The sequence below is a fragment of the Mercenaria mercenaria genome, chromosome 19 (genome assembly GCF_021730395.1).
Source record: "Mercenaria mercenaria strain notata chromosome 19, MADL_Memer_1, whole genome shotgun sequence".
NCBI lineage: Eukaryota > Metazoa > Mollusca > Bivalvia > Venerida > Veneridae > Mercenaria > Mercenaria mercenaria.
In genome coordinates, this window is record NC_069379.1 from 692,261 (window position 1) to 708,542 (window position 16,282).

At 37.7% G+C, this 16,282-nt stretch overlaps 1 protein-coding gene across 3 annotated transcripts in view; it reads left to right on the forward strand.

Moving 5' to 3' along the window:
* The window catches only part of LOC123544433 (neurogenic locus notch homolog protein 3-like), a 30,828-nt gene extending 15,553 nt beyond the window's left edge, over positions 1-15,275 (forward strand). Inside the window, exons 18-27 of one of the 3 annotated variants that reach the window (XM_053532013.1) lie at positions 1,155-1,265; positions 2,451-2,564; positions 2,960-3,070; positions 9,486-9,596; positions 10,124-10,234; positions 10,563-10,673; positions 13,117-13,250; positions 14,007-14,106; positions 14,430-14,594; positions 15,000-15,275. In XM_053532013.1, the coding sequence (XP_053387988.1) occupies positions 1,155-1,265; positions 2,451-2,564; positions 2,960-3,070; positions 9,486-9,596; positions 10,124-10,234; positions 10,563-10,673; positions 13,117-13,250; positions 14,007-14,106; positions 14,430-14,594; positions 15,000-15,244 (1,313 nt within the window). In that variant the 3' untranslated portion in view covers positions 15,245-15,275. The remainder of the gene's footprint in view (positions 1-1,154; positions 1,266-2,450; positions 2,565-2,959; positions 3,071-9,485; positions 9,597-10,123; positions 10,235-10,562; positions 10,674-13,116; positions 13,251-14,006; positions 14,107-14,429; positions 14,595-14,999) is intronic. The other 2 variants (XM_053532014.1, XM_053532015.1) reach the window with 2 other exon arrangements.
* Positions 15,276-16,282: the final 1,007 nt, after the last annotated feature.

The following is a 16,282-nucleotide window of genomic DNA, read 5'->3' on the forward strand; positions in this document are numbered from 1 at the left end:
TAAACGTATTTCTTTGTGATAAACATCGGGGGTTGAGCGCAATACTGCCGTAACTCTTGGACGTTGATGTCTTTGTAGTTTAATTCCTCAAAGAAAGAAGTTACGGCATTATTGCGCTCAACTCTCGACATAGCTTTCACCGATAACTTTCAAGTAAGTACTGTATAGTGGGTTATATTCACGGTGCCAAATATTTGCGTTTTTAGAGTTTCTTGATTTCGCGGAAACTACTTCGACCGCGAATTATATACCTTGATTGTAAACAACATGAAGGGCGGTGTCTCTTCCCAGATATGCAAATAATAATAAATACGCAAATTTGAGGTAGATTGAAAACGAAAGTAGGATTTACATTTAGATAAGGAAGGAGTTACGGCAGTATAGCTTTCACCGATAACGCTCAAGTAATTATTTTTGTTAAACGTTACATTATACAGCATCCATTAGATTTTGATATGAAGGTTAAGTGTCAGTGGTAAACGTTAGTGTGTGTGTTAAGTATAAATAAATAATTGTGTAAGTCTGCGTGACTACTCTAAATATCTGGTGATGAACGCAAGTAGAAAGGGGTATCATCCTGACTAACGCAAGTTTACGTTACAAACGTGACGCAAGTCTCTTTGTTATTAACGTGAATATTTGTGATAAATGCAAGTCTTTGTAATATATGTGAAGTCTGGACATTGAGTAGCTATTAAAACGTAATTTAAAACCAACATGTCTGCAATTAGATTCTAAGAATGTGCTAGAGTTGTGCTAATTGACTCGCAGAAATGGAAGAAATTACGTCTTTATCTAAACCAAAATGACGGCTCATTACGTGTAACCATATACATCTATATACGTTTCAGAATATGCTTCAAATTGTATTTCCTCAAAAGAAATTCTATACGACTTAAGGACTGTATATAAGTCGAATCACAGCACACGTTGAAATTACTAGGGTTAAATGCTTAAATTTGTCTGCTAAAAAGTTGTTTTCTTAAAAATACAATATTATGAAGTAATGAATAAATGAATAAACAAATAATTTCATGTTCTTTATGGTATTGTTCAAAAGGGTTGTAGTAAAAATAAAATGAAAGTTGTTGTAGTAAAAGATAAAATGAAAGTTGTTGTCATTTCTATCAAAAAGATTTTCCACTTTCTTACAGCCGATCCCTGCCAGTCCTCATCGTGCGTGCACGGTGTTTGTACAACTCTACCAAGCGGAGCATTTCAATGCACATGCTCTTCTGGATTTACGGGTCAACTCTGTGACGCAGGTAAATAAAGTGATACTACTAGCTGGAGAAATTTGCATCCGATGAGAATATATGTATTATTAAAATAAAACAATAGCTAAAGGAATTGAATCCTCTCGCGGGGCGTATGTTCTCCGTGACTATTTGATGAACGACATTGTGTCTGAAATCATTAGTCCTCTTCCTCTGATTCATGTGGGGAAGTTGGCAGTTACTTGCGGATAACAGGTTTGTACTGGTACAGAATCCAGGAACACTGGTTAGGTTAACTGTTCGCCGTTACATGACTGAGATACTGTTGAAAAACGCAATGACCATGATGTTAAACCCAAAACAAACACACAAACAAACAAACAAACAAACACACAAACAAACAAACAAACAAACAAACAAAGGAAATGTTTCCTTTTCTGTCATTGTCAAACTGCAGATCTTACACATTTTATTTCTATTAATATATACAAATATATAGGTCAACACATCATCTGCCGCATTCTTAAAAATGGGAACGTTCTTATAATTCAAAAGGTCATTATTTTTTACCTTGTTGTAAATTTCAGTCATGTGCCCAGAATAGTGTCTTATACACAAAGAATACAAATGTTTTGTTGTATAAACGAAGAGTTTATAATATTGTTTTTGTTTTCTCTATTTATATATAAAATGCCAAATATATACATGTAAAATAGTTTTCAAGAACTATTTTGATACAGTTTTTTTTTCAAAATAACTTCTAAATCCAGTTCATTGCTATCTTTAGAAAAATATAAAAATAGTAACAGGTCACCAGTGTAATAATTGTTAAAGAAAAAATGAGTAAAAGTTAAGATAAAAATATTGGGTTTTTCGACCGTTAAAGAATTCAAAGCAAAAATATAGGTCTATACTTTTTATCTTGAATTCTTTGTTGACATATATCTTAAGGGCTGATCTATTCTCAAACATTCTGAAACAAGCGACATTTTTTCAGAGTTTGAAAATGATAAAAGTCCTTTAGAAAGCATCTCCGAACCTGATAGATATCGTTTTTCATTTTATCTGTCTCTATTAGTTCCTACAATCTAACTTTTATTTTCACCTGCCTTATCTTTGTTCAGTGTCATATATAAATTTTATGCCTAACTTGGTGGAAATGAACATGTTGAAATATTTCCCACAGAACTGGGCGAGTAGCTTTAACTATATGTTGCTGTTGATATTTTTCAGCTATAAGTCCTTGTACAGCAAATCCTTGCACTCACGGTACGTGTTCAGACCGTGGAAATCACAACTTCCGGTGCGCGTGTCTGACCGGATATATTGGTAAACTTTGTGACCTGCGTAAGTGTTTTAAACAGTCTAATCCTTTAAATTTTCATAGTTAAATTTGTAGTTTTTATAATATTTAAATTTATTTATTTTATTTTCGACTGTATCATTAATAAAGAAAAGTGTACAGTACATATACTATTATTTTGCAATAGAGAACAGAATGTTAGATATATTGTACATTTCGTGAAAAAGACTTGGCATATATCAATTCGACTAAACCAATATTAAAAAATCAGGGTCACTATAAAAAAGGCGGGACAAATACGATAAAACAGGGCCAATGCTTGATTTAAACATTTTGACTGGTTAAATTGGTTAACCTGTAATTATACTTTCAAATTGATATTGTATTGACTAACATAACAATATAGTGCCGAGTTCTGTTTTAAATAATTCCATTTCAGCCGATCCATGTTCACATTCACCCTGTGTTAACGGCGTATGCACTACCTTGTCAAATGGTACTTTCACATGCACGTGCAAAACTGGACATACAGGGCTCCTTTGTGACAGAGGTAAGATATGTTAATTACTGAGGTGATTGTAAAGTGCATCTCACCATCGATTGCAACCGTTTACACTATCTTTTTGAGAATATTTCTTTCATACAACGGTGAAAAATTGTGATAAAGATGACTTAACGTCGATGCTGATTTACTGGATGTTTTAAGTTTTTCAGCCTCTGTCATAATAGACGGGGTGGGGCTAGGGGCAAACATACATGATCACAGTATAAAGAAACGAAGGTGAGGGACCCACTTATAATAAAGTTTCCAAACAGTGCTCAAAAAGAATAAAAAAAGTCGCTCTAGGTCGGTTAAGCCCCAGTCATATTTAAATTGTTTTCAAGTGATAGTTCAGTTCCGTCAAGGAGAAGGTATTTAGTATTCGTTGCCAGAACTTTGATAATGAACTGGGATACTTGAAGTTTTCTACAGAAAATGTAGTTTGTCGTGTAATGCATGTTTTTTACATACAAGCTTTGCCGATAGCAATGTTTTTAATAGACGGGTTACATTTAACACCGGTATATGTGGAATTTCAACTTATCTCTCGATTGTTTTACTTTGCGATATACATGAAATCGTTTCGCCATTATCAAAATGTTGACTAGTAACAGAAAAGAATTATGTTTATTAAGGTAGAATGAGTGCTTAGCAGTGTTTAATTTCTGGCTTTGAAACGTAATCCAGTTGTATCATGTATATTGGTTATGTAGATTTCGCTTTAATACGCTTAAGTTGACATATACTAGTATACAATATATGGGACATCAATGAACTAATTTCTTAGGCAGATATGCTACAGTTAATAACAATTGCATTATTGTGGGAGACTTGAATTTCAATCCCAATATTCTATCAGGTCGAGATGCTGTCAGATTTACCGGTGTATTATTATTATTATTATTATTATTATTATTATTATTATTATTTATTATTATTATACCACATCTATATTATAGCACTCTTTTCATGCACATGTACACGTTCAAAAGTGCTTTACAGAATAAATTGCAAACAATACAAACAAATACGCATACAAAAATGATGCATTCCAAATTAACCAAAATCATGAATGTAAAACATATAGATAAAACAAGACAAACATACATACATATTTAAAAATATTTAAGTGACCCTAGGATAAAATACTGTAGAGTCATGTGGTATGCACCAAAATGTGATTGGACCTACCCATGCCCGCGGGCATACAATAGATATTGTTATAACCTGGGATGACAGCAAAATAATATGACGTGTCGAGGTCATCAAGCCAGGTCTTTGCGACAATACTGGTGATATGTCACAACACCATTATGCAATTCACTTCCACGCCTATGCCGAAAAAATGAGAACTTTTAATCTATCGACGTAAGTTAATTCAAACAAGACATCTCAGCGTCCCTTGCATTGAATATTTTAGAAGGCACAGACGTGGATCAGCCAGTGAGTGTATATTCAAATGGATTATCCTTACGCTTCTCTACGCACAAAAATATCGTTCTTCAACCTAGCTGTCGTGGTTTACAGAAGAACTTTGTGAGAGAAAACACTCAAAACGAGGCTTGAGAGGAAATGGTGTAAACCTAAACTAACAATCTACCATCAACTTTATAGGGGCCAAAGTGCTCCTAATTAAGGCCCTGACCGACTACTTCTCTGATAAAGTAATGTAATATTGCACTGACCATAAATGTTTGGCAAAGATAACCAAAATTCTGCTATGAGACAGTCAGTATGTTGCCCGTCCCTAAAACTCATTCTCAAAAGAAATTATAAACATAAGGAATGACATTATTTTCGCGCATAGCCAAAGTGATTGCGTAGCAGCAGACTTGAATTGTTTAGAGCATCAGGCAGTAGCAAAGTGTCTTGATCATTTGGCTCAAGCAACGCCAGAAGATTTGTCAAATTATACAAAAATGTTCAAACAAATCCTGTGAACTTGACCATTTACCAACATGGCTTTTAACGAAAGATATTGATGAGTTCTTGCCGGTGATAACAAACATCATAAGCACATCAATAGAATTAGGTTAGGTACCAAAAGTGTTTAATAGTGCGTAAGAAACCAGGTCTTGAACAACTATTCTCAAAAAACTACAGGCATATGTGTCTAATCTCCCTTTCATTTCATAAATCTTAAAAAGCTAGTAGATGCGCGTCTTGAGCGGCAAGCTGCACGAGGAACTTATGTCTGGCCGGTGGACCGGTGGTCTAGTGGTAACACGCTTGACTGTCAATCCAGAGGTCAGGGGTTCGAATCCCGGTCCAGGCACTGGAAGTTTCTGAGATGCTCTTGAGTGTCTCTCACCTAACTAGAGGCCTGTACTGGTTCTTCCCAGGAAAGATGGCTTCGCGTGTATCGGTGCTATAAACCGGGCACGTTAAAGAACCAGACTGTCTATTCGAAAAGAGCTAGGCTAAGTTAGCCGGACACGTCTGTATCTGAAAGTTCTCTCTGTCTGTTCTAGGGGCTTTATCTCACTCTGTCCCTCTGGTCTGATCGCTTTGTGTCTGTACTAGAAGAGGATGATTTCGCGCCCTGTGTGGCTGCACTTGCTGTAAAGCGCCTTTGAACGTGTTTATCATGAAAAGGGCGCTATATAAATCTGGTATAATAATAATAATGATAATTTCTGCGTACAGAAAGTGTCTTTTAACTGTGCCGGCTTTAATAAAGGTACAGAATGACATCCTCACATCCCTCGACCAAAATTCTGTAACAGTCCTCGTGCTACTCGCCTGCAGCTACCACATGACTGACCAACAATACTATCGCACCGATCCGAACATCATTTTGGAGTCAAAAATAAAACACGTGCATGAATGTCATCATAAATAAGTGACCGCCATCAAACTGTGTGCGTTGATGGTGAGTTGTCGACGCCTATGTTGATAAAGTACAGTGTGCCCCAGGGATTAGTACTTGGTCCAAATAACTATATCATGTACACTGAACCCGTTGGTGCCATATGCAGATGTCATTGACTGCATGACTCAATTATACCTGTCCTTTAAGCCTGTCTAGAAGTTGTGGCTAAAAGTTAGGCTTTGTGCTGCATTGAGAGTTGTCTGGCTGAAATTGTCTCGTGGATGCATTGACACATGCTGAAGCTCAATGCTTATTAACGATGGTAATGTTATTCACATCAAAGCATAACTGCAAATACATTGAAGGCGTCTCGGTGAAAATCGGTGACTCTGTGATAAAAACCACAAAATGTGTGAGGAATCTTGGTGCAGTATTTGACAACAGTATGAATATGGAACAACAAATCAACTCTTTGTGCCGGCATGATATGCACAACTGCAGAGAATAGGTCAAATCAGACGGTATCTTACCAGTAATGCCACAAAGACCCTTATTAGTAGCCCGGTTGCCTCGCGGTTAGACTACTGTAATGCCTTGTTAAGTGGTATTCCAAACAGCACACTTGACAAGTTGCAACATGTCCAGAACACGGCAGCTAGCGTTATAACACCGCTTCTGACGGAGCTTCATTGTTGCCAGTGAAATACAGGATGCATTATAATGTTCTAACCTAAACCTTTAAGGCTCTACACTTTTAGTTCCCTGTCTTTATAAGGGATGTGATAGAAGCGTTTAAACCAGTCAGAAACGTTAAGCCAAAGACTAAAACCATGATGTATGGCAATCGGAGCTTTTCGTTCAATACTTTCAAGCATTAAGGAAACTGACACGCTTGCTGCTTTCAAAAGACTGCTTAATCACTATTTCTTTGTACAACATTTCGTAAACTGACCAATACATTTTTTATACGCCCGAAGGGACGTATCATGTTATGACGCTGGTGTCCGTCTGTCCGTCTGTCCGTCCGTCTGTCCGTCCGTCTGTCCGTTAGCAATTTCGTGTCCGCTCTGTATCTCTTGAACCCCTTGAAGGATTTCAAGGAAACTTGACACAAATGTTCACCACACCCAGACGACGTGCAGAGCGCATGTTCTGGATGTCTCACTTCAAGGTCAAGGTCACACTTAGGAGTCAAAGGTCATATCAGTTTGTTTCGTGTCCGCTCTGTAACTCTTGAACCCCTTGAAGGATTTCAAGGAAACTTGACACAAATGTTCACCACACCCAGACGATATGCAGAGCGCATGTTCCGGATGTCTCGCTTCAAGGTCAAGGTCACACTTAGGAGTCAAAGGTCATATCAGTTTGTTTCGTGTTCGCTCTGTAACTCTTTAACCCCTTGAAGGATTTCAAAGAAACTTGACACAAATGTTCACCACACCAAGACGACGTGCAGAGCGCATGTTCCGGATGACTTGCTTCAAGGTCAAGGTCACACTTAGGGGTCAAAGGTCATATCAGTTTGTTTCGTGTCCGCTCTGTAACTCTCGAACTGCTGGAAGGATTTCAAAGAAACTTGGCAGAAATTTTCACCACATTGCAACGATGTGCAGAGCGCATGTTCCAGATGACTCACTTCAAGGTCAAGGTCACACTTAAGGGTCAAAGGTCATATATGATTTTGCTTTGTGTATATTGCTCTGCATTGCAGTACTCTTGTTTTTATTTGGCAGATCTCTTTTTTTGTACTTACAATAAATTTTTTTTTGAATTACTTCCCTTTTATGTTACTATAAATAGCTTATTTTGAAACTTTTTTATTATTGGCCGTAGGGAAAAACCGAGACCACTTTTCTGTGGTACAACATGGATGGTACCTCCAATTTTAAGGTGTATTTTTACATACCTGTACCTGATAAGGATTTTTTTGAAGACTTTCAATATTTTTTTTGAGGACTTAGATTTTTTTTTGAAGTTTTCCTTTTGTTGTTCCAGTCCTTTGGGGCTTCAACAGTCAAGTTCTCCCATCCTATGATGTAAGCCTTTGGGCGTATATTGTCCCGCTTGGCGGCGCTGTTGTTCTTTTCATGTGAAAGCGTAGAATAGTATTTTATCCAAGGGTGACTTAAATACTTTTAAATATGTACATATGATTGTCTTGTTTAATATATATGTTTTACTGTCATGGTTTTTGTTAATGTTAAATGCATGTTTTGTTTGTATTGAATGTGAATATTGTTTTTATATTGTTTGCAATGTACTCTGCAAAGACTTTTGAACGTGTACTTGTGCATGAAAAGAGTACTTTATAAATGTGATTTAATGAAAATGATTATGATAATAATAATTGGGAAATGACGTCGGAACGCTAACCATATATGACATTGACATTTCCGAAGCTCCCATTTTACTGTGCAAATGCGTATGTGCTTTAATTACAAGCAAAACACCTAGCTGTTGCTTAAACATGCTTTCGTCCATTCATTGCTTCGGATGTTCGAATCTTTACACGCAAACATCGTGCTGCAGTTACAAATATAACGTCATCCGCAAGATGACAAAATGAATTACTAGTAATAAAAACAGTAACGGATAATTACGAAATGAACTAAAGTACGTGAAATATCTTAATTAATTTCTGTTTAGTTCGTTTACAAAACAATTTAGATTCACTTTCCATACAGAGACATCTTTAATGTACTTTTAATTTGAAGTCGGATCTCTGATTTCGTTTTGTTGCATATTTGGTGCACCATCTAGATATGATTCCTTCGCATCTGAACTACAAGCAACGTTTTTATTCAACAATATATATAACTGAATGAGTTAAATAACTTCTCAATTGGAATATGGCCCGCCCGCTTAGCTCATTAGGTAGAGCGTCGGTCTTCGGATCACGGGATCGTGAGTTGGGTGCCCGGGCGGGACGTATGTTCTCCTTGACTATTTGATAAAAGACATTGTGTCCTCAATCATTCGTCCTTCACCGCTGATTCATGTGGGGAAGTTGGCAGTTACTTGTGGAGAACAGGTTTGTAATATTACAGAATCCAGGAACACTGGTTAGGTTTACTGCCCGCAGTTACATGACTGAAATACACACTCACAAAACAAACAATTGGAATATGATATTCAAACAAACAAAAAGTAAATGTTACTTTTAAAAATGGCATTTTGTCATTTCCTTTTAGAAACATTTATTTCCAACTACATTTTGTTGTCCTCTTCGATACGGTAAAATCTAGATATTTATGTTTGTTTAAGGGAATTGCAGAAAGTTGGCGACAGATGTTAAAAGGATGAAATTCTATAATAATACGATCACCACTTTTCATGAGACATTATCTTCAACACCTTATTTAAAAAATATAACAAGTTTTTGAGATGTATGGCGGCTGACCTTTCCCCCAGAGGTCACCAGTATTAAACAGCTAATTGCCTTAAGCAGAAAGTCAGCTTACTTTTCAAATTTACTTTTCTAATTTCACTTTTTAACACTGATTATATTGTATAAGTAAATCGTAAGATATTGACAAAATTAAAAGTGTTATATCACATGTTTCATTATTTTTTTACATTCTCATTCTTTTACTTATTATTATCATCATCAAGTCATCTCTCCATGTTCATCAAACCCCTGCCAACATGGCACGTGTTCAACCAATGGGAATACGTTCCAATGTACCTGTTATCAAGGATTTGTTGGAAACTTATGTGACAGACGTAAGTCCAGTTTCAAAACAATATTGTATAAAATACCACTCATACACTCATTTTCCAGTAAATGCCTACTGCAGGCCTTTTGTATATGTACATTTAAGTTCCTATATAGAATGGAATTTTCAATTGACGTCAATCTCATTACAAAAAAAAAAAAAAAAAAAAATTAGGCTTCGTTCATATTGGTTTTCAACGTATGCGTTTGTAAAACAATCGCATGTCGTTTTATTGTGGCAGGCAATCAAAACTGCTTTGCTTCGCTTTTTGCTTTTAAGTTCATATTGTGTTGCATATTTAAAATTTAAATACCAATCAAGATCAGGTGTTTTACAGCATACAAAGCTATGCATGCTTTTACTATTTTTCTACACGCATGCTGTCGAATTAGCTGGGTAACATTTCTTTTAAAGCAAATGCGATGCTGGACAAGACTTTAAGCACGTGACTAGAGTGTTGTTTTATTTCATTGATCCTCAGAGATGTTCTACAAACGTTTGACTGTCTCATCTTGTACATGTAAATGCTTGCAGGTGATCCTTGTACCTTGTTACCATGTACGCACGGACAGTGTTCTTCTGGACAAAGTGGCGGCTTTCACTGCACATGCGCAGTGGGATACACAGGCGTTTTGTGTGACACTCGTATGTTTGTTTTTGCTTTATCCATTATAAATGCTGTTTGTTTATAGTTGATATACAGGTGATTTGCTTCATATTTGTTGTATTAAAATTGTCCAAGTATATCTGGGATGCAAATTCTGTGATAGAGGGGAATGACTCCATTTTTTCAGACAATAATTAAACATATATTTACACTTTACAGGATGTAGACAACCGGCAAAAAGGCATGGCAAAACGCATGGAAAGTAGTGTTAGAATTTTGTTCTTGGAGAAATATCTCTTTCTTTATTATATCGTCCCCCGTATTGAATAAAGGATATTTTTCTTGGTTATGCCATATGTTTTACAGCAATATCATCTTGTGCAAGCAGTCCATGTGTCCACGGATCTTGTACCAACAATGGGAACGGATATACCTGCAAATGTGACTCAGGCTATGCTGGAACTAACTGTGACAGAGGTAAGTGACTCGGGCTATGCCGGAACTAACTGTGACAGGGGTAAGTGACTCGGACTATGCCGGAACTAACAGTGACAAAGGTAAGTGACTCAGGCTATGCCGGAACTAACTGTGACAGAGGTAAGTGACTCCGGCTATGCCGGAACTAACTGTGACAGAGGTAAGTGACTCAGGCTATGCCGGAACTAACTGTGACAGAGGTAAGTGACTCCGGCTATGCCGGGACAAACTGTGACAGAGGTAAGTGACTAACTGTGACAGAGGTAAGTGACTCAGGCTATGCCGGGACTAACTGTGACAAAGGTAAATGACTAACTGTGACAGAGGTAAGTGACTCAGGCTATGCCGGGACAAACTGTGACAGAGGTATGCGACTCAGGCTATGCCGGGACAAACTGTGACAGAGGTAAGTGACTCAGACTATGCCGGAACTAACTGTGAAAGAGGTAAGTGACTCGGTCTATGCAGGGACAAACCATGACAGAGGTAAGTGACTCGGTCTATGCAGGGACAAACTATGACAGAGGTAAGTGACTCGGGCTATGCCGGGACAAACTGTGACAGAGGTAAGTGACTCGGGCCTTGCTTGGACTAACTGTGACAGAGGTAAGTGACTCGGGCTATGCCGGGACTAACTGTGACAGAGGTAAGTGACTCGGGCTATGCCGGAACTAACTGTGATAGAAGTAAGTGACTCGGACTTTGCCGGAACTAACTGCGTCCGAGGTAAGTGACTCGGGCTATGCCGGAACCAACTGTGACCGAGATAAGTGACTCGGGCTATGCCGGAACTAACTGTGACAGAGGTAAGTGACTCCGGCTATGCCGGAACTAACTGTGACCGAGGTAAGTGACTCGGGATATGCCGGAACAAACTGTGACAGAGTTAAATGACTCGGGCTATGCCGGAACTAACTGTGACAGAGGTAAGTGACTCCGGCTATGCCGGAACTAACTGTGACAGAGGTAAGTGACTCAGGCTATGCCGGAACTAACTGTGACAGAGGTAAGTGACTCCGGCTATGCCGGGACAAACTGTGACAGAGGTAAGTGACTAACTGTGACTCAGGCTATGCCGGGACTAACTGTGACAGAGGTAAATGACTAACTGTGACAGAGGTAAGTGACTCAGGCTATGCCGGGACAAACTGTGACAGAGGTATGTGACTCAGGCTATGCCGGGACAAACTGTGACAGAGGTAAGTGACTCAGGCTATGCCGGAACTAACTGTGACAGAGGTAAGTGACTCGGTCTATGCAGGGACAAACTATGACAGAGGTAAGTGACTCGGGCTATGCCGGGACAAACTGTGACAGAGGTAAGTGACTCGGGCCTTGCTTGGACTAACTGTGACTGAGGTAAGTGACTCGGGCTATGCCGGGACTAACTGTGACAGAGGTAAGTGACTCGGGCTATGCCGGAACTAACTGTGATAGAAGTAAGTGACTCGGACTTTGCCGGAACTAACTGCGTCCGAGGTAAGTGACTCGGGCTATGCCGGAACCAACTGTGACCGAGATAAGTGACTCGGGCTATGCCGGAACTAACTGTGACAGAGGTAAGTGACTCCGGCTATGCCGGAACTAACTGTGACCGAGGTAAGTGACTCGGGATATGCCGGAACAAACTGTGACAGAGGTAAGTGACTCCGGCTGTGCCGGGACAAACTGTGACAGAGTTAAATGACTCGGGCTATGCCGGAACTAACTGTGACAGAGGTAAGTGACTCAGGCTATGCCGGGACAAACTGTGACAGAAGTAAGTGACTCAGGCTATGCCGGGACAAACTGTGACAGAGGTAAGTGACTCGGGCTATGCCGGAACAAACTGTGACAGAGGTAAGTGACTCGGACTATGCCGGGACAAACTAAGGCATGCTAGTCATTGTTATCTTAGAAAAATTGTTCCAGGAACAATCGCACTTTGGAGCATTTGATAGCGTCGCTGGTCATTACATATTAAATATTTATTCTTCCGGATGATTTTATATTGAATAAAGAGGGAAGTAAAACATTTTTAGTTGAATAAACAGACATAAACATATATGAATATTATACAACCTGTTTCACAGCTGGAAACAATGTATTAAAAAGTCATTTTTATATCGCGAAATCTGCACACATTAGCAGCGGAAATATTTGCGACTTTACCAGCGCAGTATTTTCAGCGAAAGAACGTGTGCATATTTCTGGTGCAGATCTTATAGTCGTTTTATTTCATACGTATATACATTTTAGATTTTTATATCAGTTATATACATGTGTTTTTAAATTGAAAATACCGCCGTTAATGAACTTCTTAAGGCAACGACACACTTCTATGTGCATGTACTTTAACACAAAAACATTTTTCAACATATAGAACAAATTAAGAGAAAGCAAACTTTGAAGAACAACAGTGACCAATCACGACATTGCTACAAATACATTAATTTGGTTTCAGTTATCAAAGACTGTAAGGACATCCAGGACAACAATATTGTGAGTGTTACAGGCGACAATGTACATCTAGTTCACCTTAATGGAAACCCAGTGAACGTGCTCTGTGACATGAATACACTTGGAGGCGGCTGGACGGTATGTTTAAGAAATATTCTAACAAGATTCGATTCATTTTCCTATTAAACAAAGAAAGCTGAACAGTGAATTATTATACAACAATTTACTGTTCTGACGTCACAATTATTACGTCATATCGTCTAACGGCATGGCGGCGCGCTGGAAGAGAAACCGATTGAAAACTGGCAAATATTTAATGAATGCCGTCAAGGATGTACTTTAAAGTCCATGTTTACGTGTTAGAATCGAAATAATATATCTCATTTAGTGATTTGCTCTTGAATAAAATCATTGTTTGTCGTTCAGATGCGTATTATTATATCACCTTATATCACGAGGGCTGTGATATAATTCCTTCGCATTTGAACTCCAAACAATGATTTATTCAGCGACAAATCACAAAATGAGATATATTATATATCTCATTAAGTGAGATGTCACTAATTAAATCATTGTTTGCAGTTCAGCTGCGAAGCAACCTCGTGAAATAATAATACGCATCGCATCTGAACGACAATGATTTTATTCAAGAGCAAATTATTAAATGAGATATATTATTTCGATTCTAACACGTAAAGACCAGTAAAAATAACAGAAACATTGGAATTTGTGTCAATTGTGTTGTACAGGTACACTGAGCACACACATTTCTTAAGTACTTAATTAAATCCATTCATATATGTTTTAGGTAAAGAATTGCTGTCAGGCAGCGAATGCATAGGTCTAACAAGAATTCCAAAGCTTTTTTCAATGCCAATATCTCTCCGCTTTCAGGTGTTAATGAATCGTGAAAATAACAAACAAAACTTTGAAGATCAAGATTATTCGTCATATGCATCTGGCTTTGGGGATATTCGAGAAAACTTTTGGACAGGTAAATTATATAGTCACATGAAAATCAGTTTTAACTATTTTTACTGAGGGGAGCTCATCGATTTTTTTTTCTCTAAATTTATGCCGATACCCCTTAATATATGGTGTGTATCAAAATACGCAGGTAGTATAATTATTAACATAGAATCATGAAATTTGATATCTCAAATCCTCTATCTCCAGGGTAGGAATGAGATGCCGGCATGGCTTCACTCGACTCTACCTCAGCTGACAGGAGTACGGAAACGAATGATTTGTATGAGTAGATTTGATCTTTACCAATGAACGGAAAATAAAGTTACTTAATTTGTACTTGTATTTAAGGTTTGGAAAATATGAATGGTATAACCGGGGACGGACAGAGGTACCAGCTGAGGATCGAGCTCACTGTTGCCAATGGTACCACATACGTTGAAAATTATGACGACTTTTCTGTGGGGCCACCAAAAGACTTCGTATTGCATGTGGGAAAATACAATGGAAACGCAGGTGATTATTGCAATAAAATACGTAATTATTCAATTTTTGGAAACGTATATGATCAAATTATTTTGTTCATTGGTATATCTATTGTAAATTTACATTTCGTAATGTTGTACTTATCTTTTTTTATCGATCTTATAAACTTGAAACTAAGAAGTATCAACAAATAAGATATTTCTAAGCTGAGGTATATTTCAAATGGACATTATCATTTCACTAATATAGAAGCTGAAGATTAAGATGGTGGTCTCCTATTGACAAGGAATAAGTTCCGTGTTATTGTGTAAGTTCTGTAGCTGATTGTCATGAGCTACAGCTATGACCGAAACATTCTGAACACATTTTAAAATACGTAATGACGCGTTATTGTAGGATTACTACATTCAGGAGTAATTAACCTTTACATTCAAGGTGACTCTCTGTCTGGACATGATGGTTTTGGGTTTACAAACAAAGATGTTGACCATGATAGTAACTCCGGGACAAACTGTGGTGTCTATCTGCACGGCGCATGGTGGTTCCACAACTGCTACGATTCCTGTTTGACATGTCCTTACTTGACCCCGGGAACCAACAAGTGTCGGTCGTTCTCCTGGAACAGTTTAGGATACTGCATTGCCCTAAAATCTGCACGAATGATGGTTCGACCTATGTAGTAACTTTGAAATAAAATTCGTTGAAAACTAAGTGGCGTTTTACTATTTACGATATTTTAAAGTGGGTAAATCAACGCGCACTGGATGGGAAAAAAATGAAAAGGTATCTAAATGATACTACATAGTAAGGTAGTTCTGCACGTTCGGACTGATTTTTTTTTACAGTGTGGAATTTGATTAAACTCTGATTTTTCAAAACTTCAGAATATATTCAGAAATTTAAACAAATGAAAATGAATACGGTCGTGTGCTTGATTTGATGTTTTTGTGCTAGACCGATTTGAAAACATTTGGACTTCGAGCATTTTTTCATAATGGGTATCTATGGGAAAATCACAGCCTTCACATCATTTTCGGTAATATATTTTTTCTACAATGTAGGTTTAATGGACTACATTGGTAAGATCGGAAAAAGTAGGAAATCAGTAATAGAACGAGTACGGTTTCACAAGAAGAACCCCGTTAGTCAAGTGACCCATACGCTATTTTGTATAATGGTCCGCCAATATGAACAACGCATTCGGCTATTAATTTTGATTGACAAATTAACATTCCATTTTAAGCGTTGGTACTAGATCTATTACGTGAGAAGCGTACTTTAACTGAAATAGAGAACGGTTTCAGAAAGTTCAACATTTTCCTACAGTATGCTACATGTAGGCGGAACCTAAGACATGTTCTCTAACTTAGTTAGAGTACGGCCTATAACCACGCCTCATTCTGATTTAAAGAATATTACAGATAGAAGTTAACAGTTTATAATGACACTGCAGGTAAACCATGATACAACATCTTACCAGTCAGCAATATTTAACCAAGGTTTACAGTCAGTGGTAAACTATATCGAAAAAGTGTAATTCATTTCATTCGCTATTCATTTTCTGAGGGAATCATGGCACAGATTTTTGATATAGGTCTCCATATTTGTTTTATTGTGATATTTTATCATCCACTGTCACAGCACACATCAGTGCAAGGCTACTCGTCTTTTAGTCATTTCACATTATATTCTGCGATGAATTCTTTTACAATGAAATA